Below are 23,622 nucleotides of genomic sequence, written 5' to 3' on the forward strand. Positions count from 1 at the left end.
AATGTCTCGAGTTCATTTGGACAGCAGCATATTCCCCATTACCCTACATTTTCTAATGGGTCTGAAAAATAACTGAAATTTCTGTTGACTTTCCTGTTTGCAATGCAGCACCTCCCAAGGGGCTAGGAAAGCTCTGCAAATGAGGTTGAGTTTGCTTTCCCCGTGAAGGAAGGCTAGAAACACCGGTTGACATTGCCAAAGGCTTCAGTTTCCCTGTTTCTTGCCAACAAAATTAACTTTTAAGTGCCAGCACTTCAAGTGCAGAAGACTTTGCTGGGACAGATTAGCAGATCATAGAAATATCACAAATGCAAGTCAAGTGCAGCAGGGTGAAAAGACAGAAGGTATCTAATGATACTGGTTGAAATGTAAACAGCGTAACTTCTCTCCTCATTGGATTACATCATGCAGAAGCCTGAGCTTACCCAAGGGAAAATACAGCTGCAGGAGAGAGGTTGTACAGTCTTGTAACTGTTGATGAGCTGGAAAGCAATATTCATCTGAACAACAAGAATATTGCATGATGAACGCAACTCAAGAACACATCTCCATTTACAGTTTTGAACAGCAGGTCAAATGACTCATTCAAAAAAAAATTTGCCACCTATTTTAAAATAAGTCTTCAGAAGTCATCGATCTGCTTATCTTTCTGAACCACTAGAAGTTAAGACTAAATCAGATGAAGTAATAGCAATTATTCACTCAAGTTTCAAGCAATCAAGAATTCCTTGTAGGGAAATGTATGTAGACAACAATAGCAAACTCATGGCTTGTAAACCTTCAAAATATAAAAAAGCAGTAATTGCAGAGAAAAAAACCCACCCTGTACTTACTGGAAAGGACCGTCGTGAGGAAGATGTAGTCAGAAAAAGAAATGAGTCCACATTCTCCAAGCGCGTAAAATATGCTGTCTTCATCGGCAAATTTCTCTCGCTCCTGGGATAATTTCTATTTATCCATCCGACCCACAATCCAAAAAGAGAAAATAAAGCAATCTATTAAATAGAGCCATAGAAGGCTTTATTTGTATCCTTACCACCAACAAGCCATTCCACGAACACACACCCATACTACCTCCAGTCCTATTCAGCGGACCTTTTCCAGCCTTCAAATCTGTCAGAAATGCTCTGCAAAGGTCAGTGCTTCCCCACCTCAAATCAGGGGTAAGGAATTGCACAACAATAATTAGTTAGTTAAACTTAACTGAAATACAGATAAATAAAGCTATGTCTGTTTTGCTTAATATTGCCTGAATTTGAGAGATTAGTGGTATGAAAATCGGATTTTTTTTTTTTAATAGAGGATTCAAAAAGGAAATTCTTACATTTCACTAACAGCATTTTAGTTATACTCTATTGTAGCAGTAGCCAAGAATGACCGTACTTTATATTCATGTGAAATAGTTCTAAGTTATCAAAAATGTGTAGTTATGATAAGCACACAATTCAGGAGCATGTTTAGCAAGCTCACTAGGAGGACCAGGACCGATACCAATCTCAGTCTCTCTCTCTCTTGCTCCAGTTCTTTTTTCAACACCTTGTTTTAACAGTAAATGTGTTTTATCAGCTAATCTCCCTTATTAAGCTTAAAAATCCAAGTCCCTTTGATCCACTGAAGCTTCAAAGACTGAAAAGGATCCATAAAACTGTTAAGAAATCCACACTGGTGACCCATTTTAAGAACATAGCAGGAGGAGGCACACACACGCATGGAGGAAAATGAAATTAATATAAAGGATGGATGGGGTTATTCCACAGAAACCAGGTCATGCAAGCACAGAAGCATGGTGAAAGCAAGGCTGAATTTAGGAATGGTTTTAAGAAAAACCACTGACAAACACCACCACACGAGGGTCCAGCTACACAACTGTCCCCCACCGTTACCTCTGTCTAGCGGAGATCCCATCATATACAAGATAAAGGAAAGAAAACTGGTTAACCAACAATAAAATAAGCAGGCAAAACATAACATCAAGTTGAACGGTTAGACTTGCAAAGAGCAAGAGAGTTTTGAAGCAACCGGGTCGTTGCTTTGACTGGGCGCCGCGAAGAAGCCTGAGTAGACATCCCAGCAAGAGTTAGCACGGAGCCTCGCCGGGTCAGACCCACTGTCTGCAGCTGACGTCTCTCATCCACCTCAGGTCTTATTTTGAGAGAACTCACCATTGTATGTGACTGCAGAGTGGGGATGAGTTCAGCTAATAATTTAGATGAAAATTTAACCCGTATCTGGCTTGGAAACCACAAGAAAGAGAGAAAAATAATCACATAGATCACCAAAAGAATACAGTTTCCAGGGAAAAATAAGTTCAGCTCTATTGATGAAATAAAACTCTTCCCAGTACTTCTGCCTTTACCACCTGGAGAGCATCAGGAATTTAATAAGAGGCAAATCACTAACAGCAGACAACATGCTAATGGCATTCATTTCATGCAAGATAACTGCTATTTATGCTTATGGGATACCAGGCTGAAGTATCATTCACTGAAAAAAAAAAAAAAAACCCCTAAAAACCAAACTGCTTTTGCTTCTCTTCCCATCAAGATGGATCCGTAGCAAAATTACACTGATGCTTAATGTTAAGGACAAATAAACAATGTCTGGTTTTCCTTTAAATTGAAGGGAGGATTTGTGGAGAAAGCAGTTTTCTGCAGTGTTGCCAGCAGCATCTCACCTGCTCGTGTGATTTATGGCCCTTTCCTCCAATTGCCTGTCTTTAGCAGTATTTATTATAAACTAGCTAGTAGCACCCTGCTTCACCCACTCAAAGGATCCCATAAAAAAGTTCCAGAGGTCAGTTTATTAATTTTTGTGGGTTTCTTTTCTGCACTTAAAATTCATAGTCAGCAAACAGCTCAAAAGATTCCTCATAAGCTGAAAACCACGTCCATAGACTAACAATAAAAAAAAAATATTAAAATTAACCACTCTGTGAAATACAAAGGTTTAGACAGATGGGAGGGAGAAGCATTTATTCATTTACCTCTTTCTTTGAGCAAAGAAAGTTAAAATTTTTATATATTTATTTTAAACAAGCATCTACTTCTCAGAAACCTGGGGAAGGGGAATGTACGCTGTCACCTCGGTGCCCAGCTTGCCTGCAGCTAACAAGAAAGGGAATTTCTCCCACTGATAATAATGGGAAAAAAACAATGCAACTAAGTTGCTACAATAACAACTGACCCAATCAATAAGATTTTCAGACTCTCAGCAGCAGGAGGACAGAATTTTTAAAAAAAATAGTTAAAAATTCACAACTCTCCCCATTTATTTTTTTCTTGGCTCACTGAGAAGTTGCATGTTTGATTGCTTTCTGCAAAGTACGTGGGAAGCTCGCCCCACGTTGGGAAAGGCTGAAAGCATCCTTCTGAGGGGTCATTCCCCACCAAACATTATATTCTACAGAATTATATTATAAAAAATAGGAAAATATATAAATAAATCTACCTACTTTATAAATAAGATGTATATTACTGTGATCCCTCAAAGTTCAAGGTGGAGAAACCCAAAGTCAGTCCTCACTAACACCTAAAACCACCATCTACAGACCTTGAGCTTTTTTCCACATCCTACCTTCCTTCCAGCATACTCTACTGTCCCTTCTAGCCAGAAAGGTAAAGCACAGGATCAGAAAATGTAGGAAGAAATCCCTTTCCAGGCCTCCCATCCTCTTTTAGAGACACGGCATCTTCACAAATTAGTTATATATGCAATTTCAGGACAACTTTCACATTTCACACCCATTTGTATCTGAACACAAGCTAATTCTCAAAGTGCTCAGTTAAAACAGACAGAAGTCTTCCACTCAAGATTTTTTTTTTTTCCTATGTTAAATCCATTCCTAAAACCAGAGCAATAGATTAAGATCATTTAGCACGCCCAAAAACATTCAAAACCGAGCATTCACGAGTGAGCAAGCCATGGGAAACAGTTTACGAGTACGATGTATTTTTTAATCAAGCAGTAGATTCATTTTAAACAAGCACACTAACAAGCAAACATCCAAATTAACACATAAAAAAGAAAAAGAAATCCAAATGTACCATTGCTTTTGGCACAAGCATGGCTGTGTAAGATCAGTGAAAAGCCGCCAGTCCAATCTCAGTGGAATAAAACTTTTTACGGGCATTCAAGCAGATTATCTTACAATACCAGACACTGACAACAGGTTAAAAAAAAAAATAATACTGTAATTGCATTTCAAAATACAGAGCTTGGTCTGCCCTTTCCAACGCGGGCTCCGAGCCTGACAAACAGCACCAGAACATGGGTTGAACATCAGGATATCAGCAACCAACCTCCCCGACCAGGTCTGTGTGCTGCAGAAAACCAAGTTGCACACTGTGTGTGGGCAAGTCCCCAAATTTGCACTACAGACTGGCTGCAAGCAAGCAAAGCACCCAAGGATATAGCATGAATTTCACATATTCTGCCCCAAAACTGATATACTGCTGGAGCCTCCCTCGAGCCAAGTACACGGTACAGCTCCCAGGTACAAAAGATTTTGGGGAAAAAGAAACCCCTGCTGATTCCTTCCATTCCTCGCCAAATACTGCCTTTATTTTGGATTTAAAAATTGTTTTCCCAGGACTGAGGGAAGAGTGAAACACTTTAATACTTAATTATGCAAATCTGGAGAAAAAAAAAAAAAAGATGTATTTTTGCAAATTAAGGGATGCCTTCTCTGCAAAGGCAGAGATGGACACAAGGTGCGGTGCTGGTGTTTGCTCTGCATTCCTAATGCACCTTTCGAAAAGCCTTATCAGCTAAATCCTTGCAGCTCCACTTCATTTTGCATTTCAGAAACTACTTAATGAGCAGCATTTAATTTGCCACTTTGGGAAGAACATATTCTTGGTAAGTCCCTTAAGAGCTGACAGTTTGTGTTTCAGCCTGGAGGAGAACACACACTTTCGGCACATTTATTCACATAACTTGTTTATGTTTCAACATCACCTTTGTACTTATATCCACCAAAGCTTCAGGAATTTATTTGACCACTCGACAGTGACTTACACCTTCCAAAACGACAGCAAAATAAATATCAAAGTGCATGCAAGATAACGAGTATTTCTCCAGAACCAGAAAGTAATTTTGTAAATTAGTAAGGAATTTTAGATGAACCATAACCATCTTTTATTGACAAATGTCATCATACTCAGTTCGTTCCTTTTTAAAAGAAATACTTTAGGGTTACCGATATTGTGGAAGCAAATACAAAACCATGAACGTTTCTGTGAAGTCACCTTGCTGCAAAGCAATTCTCTTTCAGTCCCAACTGACCACCTTCACTTACGCAAACCATTTAAAAGACATCTATTAATGTATTTCTTATACAGCTAGCTGCAGGCATATAGGAAAAGAAGATAAAATGCTGTATGTTCAGTCTTAAAAAGAAATATTCTCTTTTCCACAGTACGAGTTACCCAAGAAATCTGTGTTACAAGTTTGGATATTCATTTAATAAATGCATTTTAAACACTCTTTAGCACCTACCATTTGTATTGTTTGACATCTTTAAAAATATTAGCTAGCATCTGCCATCTCATTAGCGCTACGCAACATTTAAATGCGCGGCAACGCGGCTCCAATTTGCCTGGTCCAGCAGAGCCTGCAGGACAGCATCGTGTTGGCACGGACTACTGCAGCTCCTGCCCAAGCAGGGCTGTTGGAAATCGGGGGAAAATACATAACAAGACACTCGCCGACAGATGTGTTTGCAGCAGATGCTCTGTATTAGTCCATCACACAAGATAGATAGGGGAAAACCCTTAAGAAACACCAGGGAAAACCGCAGGCAATGCAGCCTGCTATGGTAACTAAAAAATATTAATGCTTTGAACTCTGTCTGCATCAAAATGCTGAACTAGAAGCTCTGAAATGAGGGAGATTTTTAATTTTTGCTCTTTTTTTTTTTTGAAGATACAAACTTTAAAGAACCAAAGCCATGTATTTAGAGATTTCATGACAACTCACATTGGCACCTCACCACCTACATTAAGAAATCAGGGTGTGGGGGGGGAGAAATTAAAAGGCTTTCAGAATCGGATTTAAAAATTGAGCCTTTCAACCCAGATGTTCAAAAGGCCTTTAGGGAAAGGGAGGTAGAGGAGGTCCCTTCGCACTATGAAACAAGGGTAAAAAAAGAACTTTGGGGAGAATTGAGTTATTTAGAGTTTTTAAAGCTAGCTTTATAATGTGGATGCAAAATAAGTCATTTTAGAAACATCACCTGGGATTTTTTTATATTGCTTTTCATATATTACTAAATAAGAAAAAAGTGTTTAAGGTGGTGACGGAAATTCATAAACCACTTTGGCAGTGGAAAAGTTCCAAATATCATTCCTAGAGGCTCTAGATAATTTACTATGAAGTCTACATACTAACACAGGCAAACACAAACCCACTCCGCATGGCAAATCGTGGTGGGTGAAGTTAGCACAGGAAAATGCTTAAAATTTACTGTTGGCAATAAATACTGCAGCTTATGACCTTTCAAGAGTATATTTTAATAAAGGAGATTTTTTAAGACCTTTGATTTGGGGTTTGTTTTATCTGTATGTATACACAGAGGGACAAAAATACAGAGCTGGACATGGATGAAGTTGTTCTGCATACTCACTCCCTTTGAATTTGGACGTGTACAGAGAATCAAAAATTAGGCAGCAATTATTACTACAGGTGGTCTCCTGAGACTGGAAAGAGAAATCTGCATTCCCTCCTTCCAGCAAGGCTGTAAATATATTCATCACCTTTAAAACAAACGGCACCTGAAACTCAAGGCCAGCATTCTGTACGACCAAGAAAAGACACAGACTCTCCCAACCCTTCACAAGCAGCAGACGCACTCATGCAAGGGAGAAACCCCTGCTGGAAAAGCAAATAGGAAATGCTTTGGAAAAGGGACAGTCTACACTTCTGCTCCTCTTTGCTGTCTCAGTCCTCCACAGGGTAATGAAATCACAATCTGTAGGACCACAGTGGCATTCGTCATGGAAATTTGATGGGGGAGGATTAAAATTAAGTCCTTGATGCCCCAAATCATGCCGCTAAAATGAGTTGACTTTTGACACTTTTGAATTTAAATGGCTGTTTAGATCTCCCAGTGGAAGTCGGGATACTGCTGTCCCTCACCTCAGCCTGCATTACCAAGATGAACTCATTATGTTGATAATGCACTGCTCATTTTCTCAGATAAAAATTCCAGTGTGAAAGTACACGAGGAAAATAATTCCATATAGAAAGCAAGTATTAAACATTGGCTCCGATGATGAAGTTGGGGCCATACACTCAGTACTAGTCACCCACCAAATGAGAAAGGGGTTTGGGGAAAAACCACATGTAATCCTGTAATTAGAGATTGTCATCACGATTGCAAAAGGGTTTAAGGAACTGAATTAAGATACAACTAAAAATCCTGCCATTCCCTTCCACTCTCCAGCTCCTCCTCTCTTCTTCTCCTGCTTCTCCCATCCAGACCTTCCCTCCTTCCATAGCCAGTGAGGTCAAGCATCTCCTAAAACCATTCCCTCCCACCCCGCTCAGTCCACCCTCCTTCCCTCTCCCCTTCTCTCTACTAACTCCGTCTTACCCCAAGGACAGAGATTTCGGAGCTCGGTTTTCTGTCCCTTAAGTATTAAGCATTAATCTAACACCAGCAAAGCCATCAAAGAAATTAAAGCACAAAAATGATCCCATAAACCACTTTTTGATTACAAGACTGCATACGCCCACCGAGGGCACTTTGTCACCAAGTTGCTTATTTTTTTTTGCTAATTTCCCCTATGGATTCCATTAAGGTCACAAAGCTACAGGGCAAAGTGAAAGTGTTTGAAGTACATTTCTCTCTTTACTTACTAATACTGAATGAACTGCCCTCTTCTTTCGAGTTCCTTTTCCTAGAAACCATCTTCTAAACTATAGCATCTAAATATCTCCTTCCTAAAATATTCTTTAATATAGTTTACCCTACGTATTCCTCTAACTTGAAAAATTGAAGAAAGCTTGCAAAAATAACCTTCCCCAAACTTACACACATTCAAATACATGTCTCCCCACAGCATTTGGCCAGAGACACGCCTGTCCTTCCTCACAGAATAAAACTAACTTCGTGGCCTCGAGCAGAAAATGCCATTTTCCAACAGAGCCAGCTCTATCGCAGTTTCATCAAGCTGCAAAATAAGTCAGAAGCCTCAAGAGACACCGTGAAAATAGGAGGACAGGGAGATACACGTTTCAGCTTTGCTCAAAGATGTTCCCGTTAATAAAGCCACGTAGTCACGGTTACCCTGAGGACTGTACTCTTAACAAGCCAAATTCAAGTATTCTAAAATAAATCCTTTAGGTTGAAGATCAAGGAGAGGGTTCAGGATTATTTATTAAAGGAGCGGGGAGAAGGGGTGAGCATACACTGTCCCTTTTACATGAAAAGTGCATATTATGAGGTCTGAAGCACAAACTAATCAAAGCACATGCTGTCTGCTTTGTACCTGCCAGAAATCCTGGTGGAAGGGGAGAGGGTTAGAAAAGGGAAGAAAATGAGGGAATGCTTGGTTACACCAAAAAACCCCATAATTAGAATAAAGACACAAGTATCAGAGATATTAGTAGCTGGAAGAAACACCTGCCAGGTACCTAGAAAACAGAATAAAAGAGGACATACAGCAACCAGAGCATTTTAGTAGCATCTGCTAAACGAACCCTGTGAAAACAAGCACCAGAATTAGCGGTACAAAAAAGATAACAGCAAGCAGAGCTCTGTCAAAAACTGAAATACACCACAAATGTTCAGTAGAGGATATAGGAAAGGATGAAGCATGTTCCGTACGTGGACTTAAAGCAACCCAGGTGTCCACAGGGATGTTTGTGCACCATGCACTTACCTGTGTTAGAAGCAACTAAGTATTTTCTTTGATAAAATTTGTTTTTATTAAAACCAAGCCAAGAGAAGAATTTGCAGTCAGTGTAAAAACAACAAGGAAAAGCGGTGAGGAACACAAAAGTAACTCAAAACTGCTAACCAAAGCAGATGGGAGGGCCAAGTTTGGCTGGGAGGAGAAAGCTAGCAAAGCAAGCCACAAACATGGACAGAAAAGAAAGTCAAGAAGAGATAAATTGTGTCAGCTCAGCTTTGCTGCTTATTTGCTATAAACTGCATCTCTGCGTGCTTCCACAAAGGGTCACAGGCAAGAATTATCTCCCACCAGTTATTTGCGACGCTTTTGGGGACAGCAGAGGAACTTTCATATAAACAAGCGTAAGGTTATAATCAATGTAAGAAGATGCCTATGTAAATACTACCTGCACTGAGATGAGAAGGCGAAGGGATTTAAAAGCAGGAAATCTGAAATTGGACAGTGATGTTTTACACAGATTATGGACCAGGATAGCCGAATGTTTCAAGGTATCTCCAAGCAAGTCATAACCCAGACTCAACAGCTCAAACTGCTGACTCTGAGGACTCATTTATTTCAAAGACTCTTACAACAGACATTGGCAAAACCTCATAAAGATGGATTAGAGGACTCCTCACCTGTCCTCACTGCATCTAAGCTAGAGTAAGTACCAAGTATCCTTCTCAGTTAACAGGCACAGTAAATGAACTGCACATGCACTTTACACTGCTATTTACTGAATTGCAACAGCTTGCTTTTGTTAAGGTATCATTTAGAATTGCATCCTTTTGCATGAAGCTTTTAGAAGCACTTAAACATCATAGGAGCTCAGAGCTCTGATCCAATGTGTGGCTCCCGAATTGACAGCAGGACTTTGAGCTTGTCTCGCTTGCGGCAAGCTTGGGTCTACGGCAGCGTACACCACTCTAGTGGCAGTCTCACGCTCCAGCCTAAGCTCATACACAAAGCAAAGGACCCCAGAAATTCAGGCTAATAAATAACAGCTCCTTTCCGCCCCCCTCTTTCAAACCTGGCAGCAAGATCCTTCAATCCACCAGAAAAGGATGGTCCATCTACCCCCAGTCCTTTCCAAGGGGGATCCTTCCCAAGTACATTTTTTCAGGCTCCTCTGCTCCCGAGATGCTCTTTAAGTCACCTGGCAAGAAATCTTCCTCCTGAGCTGACTCACAGTAACTCTTCTTTAATGGACACACACCTCCAGTTACAGGGCCTTGGCAGATGAGTGTAGTTTAAGCTAATCATTCTACTGGTCCATGATACAAACCTGCATTATACAGTGGAAGCAAATTTCAGATGTTTTACTAGTCCTTACAGAAACCATCTGAACTATTTTCCTTCATTTTGCTATTGGTCTGCATTACTCTACGGCATCCCCAAACATCTAGAGATGTAAATATAAATGCTGGCAGGAAATACTGAATTCATAAATTTAATTACAGGGCATTGAAAGCCTCTATAATTACTCACTGCAGCAATGGTAGCAGGAAGGTAAGCTGTTGCTGGTAGCTCGAAGGCTTTTGTTTGTCTTGAGCAGCAGCAAGAAATTTTCCCCACAGGAAAAAAAGAGCAAGTCAAGTGTGTTCTGTATTAAACTAATAAGCCATCCGGGGTGGTTTTTTTTCCCCCTAAGTAGACTAGAGGTCTCTTAAAAGCACCACACCTTACCTTTGGTGCAAGCACCCAACTGCATAAAGAGAGATCTACGCTGTGCACCCACCACATCCATTTCCTGCGTCTGCTCACGCCTTTCCATCCGGCTGCCGTGAAGACAGCTCAGCTGCGGGAGGCGCAGGAGCTCCCCTGCGCTGGCTCACCTGGACAGGGACAGCACCGAAGGACCCGGGTGACAGGACCCCATTTAGCTCTGAACAGGGTAGATATGCGGGTCACACTTTAGAGGAACCCCACTAACAGCATTGCTGCTTTTTTTTTTTTTGAGAGAGATTAAGCCTGTCAATCATTAATGCATAAGCCAAAAAAACCCCCCATCAAGTAAACAGAGAGAACATAAAAAAAAACCCTTGAAACAAAATCTGTATTACAACTTATGTAACATTAATGAAGCTTATGCCACACTACATGTGCTAAGATATATACTTGTACTTAGTGAGAGCTTAATCGTCGCTATCATCTTGCTAAGCAAGATGCAGGCAGCGAGTGATGAAGCAGCACAACAACGCCTCAGTTTGAAAATCAGATGCGCAAAGAACATCTCCACGTCACTCTCAAAAGCGCCCTTTCTTAAACCCTAACAAACCTGATGCAGCAGGGGAACAGCATACCTTAAATTAAATAGAACTTGGCTCCTCCTAAACAGAGGCATGCTTTTCAAGATGGCAGGACAAGAGAAGGGTCAACATGAGATATTTCTTCTACAGATGGGTTAAAAAAGCATTTGCTTTCCCACCGCCAAAATGCAGGAGGAGGAAAGAGACACAGTGGAAATGGAGCAGAAGAACAGTTGTGGTCTGGACACCTTTACACCACAGCACCCTGAGCTACACATTAGATTGCATCTACTCTCACATTAGCCTTTTGTTCAGGCTCAATAGGAACACTTCGAAATGTCTGCAGATTGATTTTTTTTTTTTTTTTCCCCTCTGAATGAATGAATAGTAATCAATGCCTCTCTTCCTCTGCTTTCCAGAGCATGCTTCCCTGGGGGAGAAACCACCACCACACTTAAACGAAAATGGAGCCAGGGACAGAGTTGACTCCCTACACACTCAGCCCAGCAGCAGGTCAAAGAAAACTATGAGTTCAGTTGGCAAACAGATCTGACCAAGGGGTTTTGCTGGATTAATGTCTCCAGGGTTTTTGGTCTCACTCTGAGTGAAGAAAAAGCATTTAGGCTCAAATTACAGGAGCATTGTTCCCATTAATAAGGCAGTAACATTTACCTCCCTCTCCATCAACTCTATAAATTATCACTAGGAAGAAGGAGGGGCAGGAAGAGGGGAAAAAAACAACAGGTATTGTCTTCTCACCATAGCATTCAATCACATGCTCAGCAAGATGCTTCAGAAACCCAAAACAATTACAATACAGAGGCACATCACTCCACAAAATCTTTGGCAAGACCAGTCTCGATCACCACACGACAGCCAATTAGTAGTTTTGGTGGTAGTTTTACCTAACTAAAATTAGTTTTGTGAAAAAAGCAGCTCATACATCTGCTTACCAATGCCGTAGCATTTAAATCTCAAACACACATGCTCAAAATTCACACCAATACTTTAAACATTGTCCTGTAATATGGAATTAAAATGCAACTGACTGCACAGCTGGTTCTATTCTTTTAGCTGAATCTTTCTAAATTATTACTCGCATGCAACCCTGGGTATACATCCTTGCTCTTTCGTACTCTCCAGCCAGTAGCTAGCTGGCAGACTGTCAGTACTTTCCACTACCACGGCTTGCTTATGTCCGACTGCTCACAGACTCCTTTCACCTTAAAAGCAAAGAGGAAATTTCCAGTGAACAAGCCTATTACTTTTTGAGCCCGTACCACAAGTCCCATTACCTCTGCACGACATTTGTACGGATGCTTAGGGGAACGATGGACCTCTCACCCTTCTGCCAGAGCTCATCAGCTCTGCTAAGGTATGAAGGGAAAAGCGTCAGAAAGTCGCCTGTAGGTAGAGGATGCTTCAATAACCCAAGAGGAATACGGGCAAGAAGCAAGAGATGCAAAAAGGTTTTATCCCTTGGGTGCTACTATGCAAGTGAAACTCGAATGAGTAAGGTCAGCTCTGCAGCACCGCAGTTGGTGCTTGACTGAGTCAAGACAGAGTTGTTTTTTAAGCTGAAACCCAAAGCAAGCAATAAAATGAGAACAAGATGCTATCAGACAGATCAATCTACCGTCAGCTTCCTTCATTACCAAGGGAGAGCCAAGGCCAACTTATTGTATGCTCTCCTCCAATTATCCTCTCACCTGAACATTACCACTACCCTAACAGCCACAGCCGGATTTAGCCAGTCCCAAGGTGTCTTTAAGCAGACAGCCAAGTAAACAAGAAACTCTATTTCTTCATTTTCAACAGAGCAAACTGCTTCTAGGGTGTTATTAGACCATGGGAAAAAATAGATCCCAGGAGAAGATAACAATAAAGAAAAGTCCATTGCAGTGTCCTAAATCTGCTGCCTCACTTTCAGACTATCCAAACCACAGCGCGTAGACAGCCGAGTGCAGCACCGACATCTGTACATTATATAAAAAGCAATTCCGCTCTGCTACAGGTCAGAGTGGAAGGTGGTTAGCACGTAAGGCAAAGGGTATCTGTTCTCCACCCTTCAGCCAGCACAGATGTTCGCCACACTGAACGGCAAGATCCTAAGAGCACGGATGACGATGCACAGTCGAGCTCCGTACCTCAAACACTGACCGTGGATTTTCAACGCCCTGTGCGTGGTGACTGTGTCCATCACATCCAAACGTGTTGCAATTCAAGCTCTCGGTGCAGAGATGCAGAGGAACAGAAAGTTGAGTTCAGCAAAGGGATTGCTTTTGGATCTTTTATCCAATGTGATAGGAACAGACTGCAGAGCGCTCAGGAACAGAGGAACGATTAGCTAAAATAGTGTGGGATTCGGCATTTCTTCCCTACAAACAAATCTTGTTTATGTAAAGCCTAAGGGAGGAGTGTGATAGCTTGACAAGATAAGATGATGAAAGTGAGCGGATGCAAAATAGACTGTCATAAACCAGAGGGAGAAACATTTGATATTTTGGAAAGAATATATGTACTTTTGTTTCTTTGGGTTTTTTTTTAAATCATGAAAACCAGACACTGGGTTCGTGGCAGGAGGAGAAGAAAACAAGTGTTCACAACACGCTTCGTAGTCTTATGCATCAAAACTAACTGCCAAAATACTACCTTCCAATTGTCTGTTTTCAAGCAAAATCTCGCTCTGCTGCCTGAGTAACCTGCACACTTGTACACCGCTGATGACAGGGACCCCAGCTATTTGATCACCTTCTGTCTTTACCTTTTCCTGCTAAACACAAAACAAGACAGGGAACTGCACATGTTCAGCCCATGCTGTGTTTATATAAAGCTTCAAATGCATTTTTTCTTTTTCCAGTGTCGACACTTTCTGGAAATGCCTGACACCGTGTCAGGTACATCACTCAGCAATGAAGGGATCAGATGCTGACTTCCCTTAGGGGGAAAAAAAAGAAGCTTTATTTTCAGATGGTGCAGATGAAATGAAAATATCGCTAAATGCTGGAGTACCATTACGTGCCCTTGGTGATATGATGGAAAATTAACCAACCTGCAGTGATCTGCACTAAGAAGTCAATATGAGCTGCTAGTCCTAGGGCCAGAGCTGCCTTCACCATACTCCTCCACTCCAATGGGATTTATGGTGTGGCTAATTAGGTCTCTGATTTCCATAACAACAGGTAGGATGTTATGCAGCTCCACTTACGCAGGCAGACAAAACCGGATCCGAGCACGCTCAACATTTTACCAACACATATGGTGACAGCACAAACATCCAGAACAGTTGTGTATCGCTGTAGGAAGCACCTAGGGCTCAAAAGGGGAACGGAGTAAGGCTGTTCGATGCGGGGGGAACACATGCTCGGGATGCAGATAAAAAACACAAGAGCGACTCCTTCCCTTAGGAACCTGGAGATAAGTCTGGAAGGGAAAGGTCAAACGAGTTTCCCCTGAAACAGCGTAACTTGTGGGGCTCTCGCACAGTCAAAGAAGCAGTAAGGAAACTTATTTATAACTTATAATTTCCTGGCCTATCAGTATATAAGAAGAGATACTATTTTGTCTGTAAACATTAAAATAAGACCTCTTTATAAAAAAAAAAATCATCTTTCTGTCATTATGGAAAAAGCACTGCAATGCTACTAAACAACAAAAAGCCCAGAAGAGAATACTTCAAATACTTCATTTAACTTACACCCACATGCAGGTAATAACTAAAGGACTCTGGGTTAAAAAAGCCATTGAATAAAACACATTTAATGGTCTAATGTGCTCACCTTCCCATCATAGCGTTTCACTATAAATTGATCCAGGCCCAGGTCTGAAAGAGAGAGAAAAAAGATACTTTAAAAAAAATGCTCATAAGAGCACAGAAGTAAGCATTTCTTGGGTTTTCTGTTTGAGTGAGGATTAGAACATAGAATACACTCTCTGAATAACATCAATAGAAAGTATAAGGACAACAGGAAATTTTTTTTTTGCCTTTGTGCATCTTGTACTTTGTATTTCAATCATGAAAGACAACAAACTCACGGCACCAAGAGAAGAAAACCTCCTTCTAGCAGGGTCAGTAGAAACAGTTCCCAGCCCCTCTCAAGAGCCTGAAATACCCACCACAAAGTAGAAGATTTCTGCACAATTACCAGGCAAACATTTCACCCATGATGCCCCATGTAAAAGCATGTTCATAAAACTCTTTTTGTTTTTAATAACACCTTTTGAATGGCTCACAATGGGGAAAACAAAGAATTTTTCCCATAATTAATTGGGATATTCCCAAATAAATCCAAAACTTGTTCATATTGTAGTGTAAAATCACTCATAAATAGATTTTAATGGACATTGTTGTCGCATTCGTAAGAAGGTGAGCACTTCAGCTAGAAGGGCATTTTGGAGAAAGGCAGGGAGAGGGATTATTTATACTAGTAAATTCAATCTCTCATGCTATCACAAAATGTTTTTTCTATCTTGAAGGGGGTGGGGGGGGAATCCCAGCATTTGCAGAGTTAAGGCACAGAGCTCTCAATCTAACCCGCAATGCCGGGCAGGCTATATCTACACTGATGAATGCACATATAAGCAAGATGACAAAAATATTCAGGAAGATTAATTATCTGAGCTCTGCAATCCAAAGTCGGGAGAATGCACCGTGAGAAGAGATTAAGCAGAACTCAAACCGAGCACTTCCAGTAACTCAAGAGAGCACAGGCTGATTTTCGGTTCTCTGAAGAATAAAATCCACTGAGCACTTCCAGTAATTCAGGAGAGCACAGGCTGATTTTTGGAATAAAATCCTTCAGCAGAGCTACGGCCCATGCATTTTGTGCAACTGTTTATGATAGTTATCACATCTTCATTTCAATTTAAATTACAAAAAAAGATGGAAAAACCAAAATAAAACCTCTCCCTTGCCTGCTGCGTCACCTGCTCATGAAGGAAGATAATACAACCCTTCCCGTCTACTGGCTCATAATGGTTACAGTGCAGAAAATGGAGTTATTAATTGCTCCAGGGTGACCTCCTCAACCTTTCTGAGCCAAAGCAGCTAAACCTCCTCTGTCATGTTCAAATTTCAATTTCAAAGGTCAAGGCAATGGTCAGAGGGCTTTCTGGATTTGTGGATATTCAAGCCAGAAAGCACGTTCTAAATATTTTATGCACTTGACAACAGAGTGAAAATTGCATATTTATACATAGTTTCAGACTTTAATCATCTCCTCCTGAATTTTGTCGTCCTCAAAAGTCGAGGGTATAAATGCAGTACAATAATAAGTATTGTCACATTCAGAGGCAGGATTCATTTAACAAATGTGCTTATTTTACCAGAGACATGTTATCTGGTCAGAGCTCACCCCTGACCATCCATCTGGATGCTGACCACTAAGCTGAGCTTAGCTTATGTCCACGTGTCGTAATAAAGTCATTTCTCAAGCACACCACCTTGTTCCCATGCCAGGAAATAGTGCTGTAAGACATATCCCTGACAGCCCGACATTGCACGCTTAATCATGGAAAGCTGAAAAAGGACACATGTTAAAAATAGCAAGTGAAAGTATGTCTTAATGGTACACCCACGCCCCCCTAACTGGAGACTCCTATTAGGAAAGCAAACAAGTTTCAAAGGAGACCCAAAATGAATGGATGCTCATGCAGATGAACAGTAAGAAAAGATGAACTAACAATTGTTTTCTTATTTTTATATATATATAAAAGAAATATTTATAGAATAAATAATAATACATATATTATTCTGTATGTACATATAGAAAAGTTATTAAAACCAGCCAAATGACACCCAAAAAGGCAGAATACTAGTACTTGTATTAAAAGAAGAGGCTAGTATTACAAACTTTGTGCTCTCCACAGATGTAACATGAAGTGGGCAAAAGGGGAGGCGATGGGGGCTATGACTGAAGGGGAGCCTGAAAAGCACCACAGCAATAAATTACAATAATGGAATCAGTGAACAAAAACCACACTGGTGAAATCAGGAGTTTTGCTATGGCATGTAACGAAAAGGCACGGAAAAACAAAGCACCTGGGTAGCCTGAGACTATTCCTGCGAGGGACGGAGTGATGGACCTTGACTTACATACAGCTTATCTGTAACTGCATCGAAACCCTCGTGCCAGGTGTAGAAGCTGCCAGGTCTGTCCTCAAGCTTAAGAGCTTCAAGCACTTCATTATTTGCTGAAGAAACTGCTTACAACACCATAGCAGTTACAGAAATGTAGTTAACATTACCTATATCACGTCAGCCTCCTTCGACACAACTGCATCTGACAAGAAGCAAATACATAATCTTGGTTTATGTGCGTCTCCGAGATCGGGGAGAGACATTTATATGAAAACGCAGCACAAAAATGTGTCACTTGTGCTGCTGCCTTTTTTCCTGTCACTGTATCAACACGCCTGCAAGACAGTTTTATCTATTGCAAGCACAAGCATATTTGTTCACATCAGTGTGAACGCTCACCCTTCCTCCCAGCCACACACGACGATATCCCCTCTGCTCTACTGCATTAACTAAGCTGCACACTTAAGTCCCTCTATAAAATTCCCCTTACGATAACTCCTAACAGAATAAGCTAATTTAAAACCTGAAAAAGGGCATTTACATGTTCAAGGCATATGGTTTTACTCAATATATTTTTCTTCTTCCAATACACTTTATTTTCTTTTTACAGTACAGTTTATTTTCTTTTTTACAGACTTAGCTATGTGTTTTTTCCCAAGTCTTTAATCTTAAAAGTTGACAAAAGGAAACCAAGAAACAAGAGGTTGCCTGATGCCGGTGTTCCTTCTTTACATTGAAAAAAAACCCAAAAGGTTTTTCCTCCAAGACTTTATAATAGGAATTCAGCATTTGCGTAGGCTGGAGAGCTAACGGAAACACTGCACGAACGAGGACAATCACATCTGAACAGGGAAAGGAAAGAATGTTAGTTATTACATCTCTGTTATTTAAAAGGCAGTGTGCTAAGTTAAAGCTACCGCAGGATTGTCTGTGATACACTCAAAACAAATATCCCCTTGCTGGGCTATTGCTGACGAGCTGCAGGAACACAATTTAATAGGCATGTTTAACAGTAAAAAAGAGCTTTTCTACCTTTCATTGAAAAGCAGGGTTTGAAATACTGTCCTCCCAGAAATGGATTAAAGGATTTCCTCCAAGAGAGACAGCAATGAAATGCAGAAATTGTTTCAGGAGGATACCTGGCTGCTTCATGAAGCCTCTCCGGGACCCAAAGGCAGCGCAGCGTGTACCACGGCTACTCCAGATTGCTCAGTGACCACCCAGAGCAGCTGGGCTTCGGTGCTTCCTTCTGCTCCAGCAAACCCAGAGCTGTGGCCACCACCTGCCCCAGAACAAGCCCTTTATTTACATGAAACACTGTACAACGCCTCACCTTTCCCTACACATCCGGATTATCGAAGCCCCTTTTGCTCAACCAATCGCTCACCTGCGACAATTTCCAAATTTGCTTGCCATAGCTAATTTACTTTTAATCTTTAAGTACCGCTACGTATTGTTCCTACAAATTCTGATACCACCTAAAGTACGATGATGGGACCAAAAGAAACAGCCGCACTGCCGAGGAGTAGCTAAGCAAGTGGCATCACTGAGTGTTATTTCAGATTAGACTCACTCACCAACACTAAGAATAAAGGCCCCCACTCTTATTCAAGTGATGGTACTTTCGCAGCACTCTAAAAATAAAAATGTCTCAAAATAAATCAAAATTACACTCACTGCCTGCCATATTGGGGAAAAGATGTTGTTCAAGAGGAGAACCTTGTTCTCTGTGTTTACTTCCTTCTTTTTGGGCTGGGGAGGATGTGTTAATGGGGAAGGAATTAGTTGTGTAAAGGAAAAAACCCACAGAATAACCTGTTGTTACTCTAGTTCAGCTCTTATCAAATCTAAAGTCAAATGCTTATTATATTTCTATTGATTAATGAAAACATACATGCTAGCTAAGCATCAAAGCTAGCTAATTACCAGACTTGATAAATATCTAAACAATCACTAAGCTCTTCATGTTATCCAGTAAAATAAAAAGCCACAGGCAGCAGATTATAGATTGCAGTTTTAAAAAAATATTTAATGAACGGGATTCCAGAAGAACAATTATATTATGCCAAGAACACAGTTGAGATCAATTAGAAACCATCATGATTTCCTCTGGGATGCCAGCAGTTTTCCACCATGGTGGAAAAAACTTTTCAACTCCCTCCAGTCTGTATATCCCTGTCAGATTTTTCACATTATTTGAGTTACATTTACTCATCATCTGCTTTTCCTTTCTCCTCGCTTGATATTTATCATGGACTCTTTTTCTTGCAAGTAGATGAGCAAAAGGGCTAATTACCAAGACTAAAAAAGAGCCTGCTAACCATGCAATGTGCTACTTTGTGGGAGGAGAAAATGCTGGACTGAGTTTTCCCCTCCAGAGCTGCACATCAGCTCCTGATTTTTGTGTATTTTCCCCTGAATTTAAAATGTAATCTGCAAGCAAACAGTGAGCTGCCTGAGATTTCTCAAGGAGCAGTCTCAGGTTTGTGTTAGAGTCCAGAACTATTTTGTTCAAGTGACTGCTTTGCTCTCATCCATTTCCCCCTCCTCCAGCAGACCAGTCGGTCTCTCTACGAGATGTGCATTCACAAGACAACAGATCAGCCATACCACCCCCTCATCTATACTGAAGTGCTAATTATTCATTTCTTCTGATGACCGTCACATAAGCACGCGCATTACTCCACCTCTCGCTTGCTCCTCCTTGGCGAGGTTCCTGGGGTCTCATATCAAGCGTGACAGGCTCAAAGATGATCCATGTTTAGGAATGACATTTTCACAGAAAAACACCCCACCCTGTATTCACCCTCCTGGTTCTGGAAGATAATCACCAAGTTACCTCCCCTTCTTACTCATACCCTTTCCCTGAAGACCTCTCCAGCAGATGTATTTGACGGAGAACACAGAAGTAAGTCCCCATCAACAAACGAGAAGGCAAGTTCAGCATCTCTAGTTTCCTTCTGGGTCTTAAATACTCCAGTTGAACACTTTGGGCAAGTTTAGGGATCTATACGAGCCTAGGGAGTCCTCTCTCTGCCCACTGAGCTGGGTTAGTGCTTGCCACAGCTCATGACTGCCAGTTCTACAGAAAATCAGATCCGTATTTTACAGACTTAACTCAAAATAACAAATAACTGCTCAAGCATTGTCACAATGCAGAAGCCAGCTTGTGCAGAGCTGCTCATGAAGTCCAAACATGAAAAAAAAAACCCACTTCAAACCCGAGAATCAAGCTATTAGAGTCTGATCAAGTCACCAGACACTGACTCCATCCTACACAGCTCCTCTCCTCCGACACCGTCCTGTGCACAGAGGCTGCAGGGGCACAGCTACTGCTTCTGGCTGAGCTTCAACAGCATGTTCATGGTTTCTTAAAGACAAAAAAAAAAAACCCCAAACACCACCTTCCAGGGCATTTCCATGAGTTCAGAAGTTTGAGCTGCTGCAGAGCGTGGCGGATCTTGAAAGGAGTCTTTCATGCAGCAGGAGTTTGGGTTAACCAGGGAGGTTTGACTGAGCAAGACTGGTTTGGGTACAACATGTCTTCGTTACAGCATGCTGAGATACAAAGCCTTTTTCACTTCTTTCAATCCTTATTGCAAAGACAAAACCAACCCTGGTACTGGCTGAGTATGCCACAGCTCCTTCTTAGTCCAGGATGCCCCAAAATACTCACTTTCCCCAGGAAAACGATCAATGCAGAATGGACCCAGGGAAACCTGGGGAATGGAGGGAACTCGGAGGCTAGGAACAAGAGGAGGACTGGGCAGGCCACCACCAAGCAGGTCCAAGCACTTGGAAATGTTCCTGCAGGCCAACAGCTATGTAAGACTACAGAGAACGTGCCAGCAATGACCTGCAAGTATCAGGCGCCGTTATGGCTCCTGTCAAGTGTCGTGGCTTCATACACCTTTTTCAGCAAAAGCTCAACTGTCTTCGAAGAGCTGCAATATCTAAAACGGAGTTTTTGCAAACCGTTACCCTTCCCACCAGAGACTCAGCTGGTTTTGGGCTGGGGTACCAAGCAAGCACCAGGTACAAAGCAAGATCCCTGCTCACCCAGCCTTGGAGCCAAGCTATCTCTCGGGTACGAGAGGAGGTGGGAGGAAAAAAATAACACGGGACTGCAGGGAGCACATAACACTGCCCACGCTTCTGTTGGCACTTGGACTTTCCAGAGAGCATATAAAGATTTTTTTTTTTTTAAAGCAATTTCCAAGTTTAATGTCATTCTTTGGCTTATTCTGACAGTTCCAAGCTCAGCAAGAGTGTGTCACACCTTAAGCACAGCTTGCCTACTTGGGAAAGCTACAGCAGAAAGTTTTACTGAACTGGGGAAAGCAATCTACAGGAGCTAATGAATTGGCATTCATTTTTCCCAAGTTAGCAAAACGCAGCCTAGAATTAAGTTGACACTTTATTGACAATAAATCAAACTTTCCCCTACGTAATCCATAAAAATGAATCAGGCATATGATGCCTTGCAGTAGATTAGTGGTTTAAAAATAAATACAACAGGGACTCAGATACCTCGTTACTCCATATCACTTATATTCTACTGTATTTTCTCTCCATAAAACAGCAGACACATTAACAACAAGTTACTCGCTGAAATAACAACCGGCAGCTTGAGCGCACAGAGCATTCCCTGCTCTCCTCATGTCTCAGGCTGCGTATGCAGGACCGTATTAATTCACAGGACCAGAAGGCAATTGCTTCGCCACACAAACCTACCAACAAACACCACTGATGGAAAACGTTGGGGTCAGTGGGACTGTACAAAGTAATCCATAATTCAGTTCAAGCATTAACTGCCCTAGTTAGTAAAATTACAGCGGGCTACGTCACTACCTGAAGGAGATTTCCAAGGAGCACTCCAGGCTACGTCACTACCCGAAGGAGCATCCCGGGACGACGGTGGGATGCTCCAGCCCTGATGGAGGGCACACCCAAGTCGTGACTAAGGGAGAACACACCCGCAGCGTTTCCCTACTCATCTATGACTCTATGAATCTCCTATGAGTCAGAAGTACCAAACGGATGTCAAGTACGGAAATAAACCAGCCAGCAGGTAGCAGTCTTTGTCTTTAACTTCTGGTTTTGAGATCACACCTTTTTTTTTTTTCTTCTTTCACTACCAGCTTTTAAAACCTTTGGGAACAAGGTTATGGCTGGTTTGACTTTACTGCAGCATTGTTTTACTCTTCTCTTGTTCGTTATGTGTTAAAAAACCATTTACCACGATTGTCGTGATGTACAGCACTCGTAAGGAACAACCATCCTAGCAGCAGCTTTGTCTAGAAGCAAGTCATGACAATAATGGTCCTCAAGACACATTTTCAAACCAACAGGATATAAGATGCCCACGCTCCTGCTTCACCTGCTGATGGGTAGCCAAAGCTCAATTTCCATCTCATTCCACTTTCCAAGAGCACCTGTAAGTATCGCTGTAACAATTTTCCTCCCTTATCGGCTGCTTTGTGTCACTGACCAGCAGCATTCGCAGGCACTTAAAGGCACGACAGGCTTCACGGGGACATTTAAGCATCTCACCTAGCCAGGATAATAATAGTTACAATGGAAAGTTAGTGGCTAAGACTGACAAATTATTTCTCTTTAGTCACCTTCGCTTATCTCCGAACTAGGTGTTTTCTAAGCACTCTTCCACCTATTTTCTGTGCACACCTTAAAATGCACCGAGCACATATACTGCATGGAAGAAGTAAAAGAGAATCAGATGTCTTGAAATTAAACATAGGATGTTTTTTATTTTTATGCTGGCTGAGGAAAAAAAAAAAAAAAAAAGACTTGCATGGGAAGACTCGCACTCAACCAGGTGCTACTGCTTTTCAAAGTACCAATGCAAGGAGCTGTAGACAGATAAGATAGTAACACACAATTTCAGCATCTATGAACATCATCGTCTGTTTATTGCTCCTACTTCACTGAAGATGAAACCATGTAATTCATATGAAAACTACAGCCATTTTCAGGACTTGATGAAAATCTAAATATCAATTCACCAACATGCTTTTAACACTAATGCCAGGTTATTTTTTCTTCCTACCCGCACACACTTCATATTGTTGTTTTCTAAACACAAGTGTACATGGTATTTATTTAGCAGCTGTCATGGAAGGTATCAAAACAGTTTCACAGTTTGTGCATAAACCCCACTCAAAAAAAGTTAACATTTAGGGGCTGAGGTTCTTCATTAATGCCTGCAGAGAGAAAAGGAGTTTTGATTTGACAAAAGCCTGTTTCGTTCTTTGAGATACACTGCAGGAGACCAAGAAATCCAATTTCCCGTGTCTCAGTCAAAACACAAATCTCCTCCAAAACAGAAGACAGGCAAAATCCTCTTGCCACCCCACCAAATCCAACCTCTTACCAAATGCTC

General features: G+C 41.3%; 1 protein-coding gene across 3 annotated transcripts in view; it reads right to left on the minus strand.

The window, feature by feature from the left end:
• Window positions 1-23,622, minus strand: part of MICU1 (mitochondrial calcium uptake 1) — a 103,999-nt gene that overhangs the window by 46,712 nt on the left and 33,665 nt on the right. For 2 of the 3 annotated variants that reach the window (XM_054831250.1, XM_054831252.1), the window contains 2 exons: window positions 14,923-14,966; window positions 834-948 (listed from right to left, as the gene is read on the minus strand). In XM_054831250.1, coding sequence (XP_054687225.1) covers window positions 834-948; window positions 14,923-14,966 — 159 coding nt within the window. Of the gene's footprint in view, window positions 1-833; window positions 949-2,162; window positions 2,229-14,922; window positions 14,967-23,622 lie in introns of all 3 variants that reach the window. The other variant, XM_054831253.1, reaches the window with a different exon arrangement.

The sequence above is a fragment of the Grus americana genome, chromosome 7 (genome assembly GCF_028858705.1).
Source record: "Grus americana isolate bGruAme1 chromosome 7, bGruAme1.mat, whole genome shotgun sequence".
In the NCBI taxonomy this organism is placed as follows: domain Eukaryota; kingdom Metazoa; phylum Chordata; class Aves; order Gruiformes; family Gruidae; genus Grus; species Grus americana.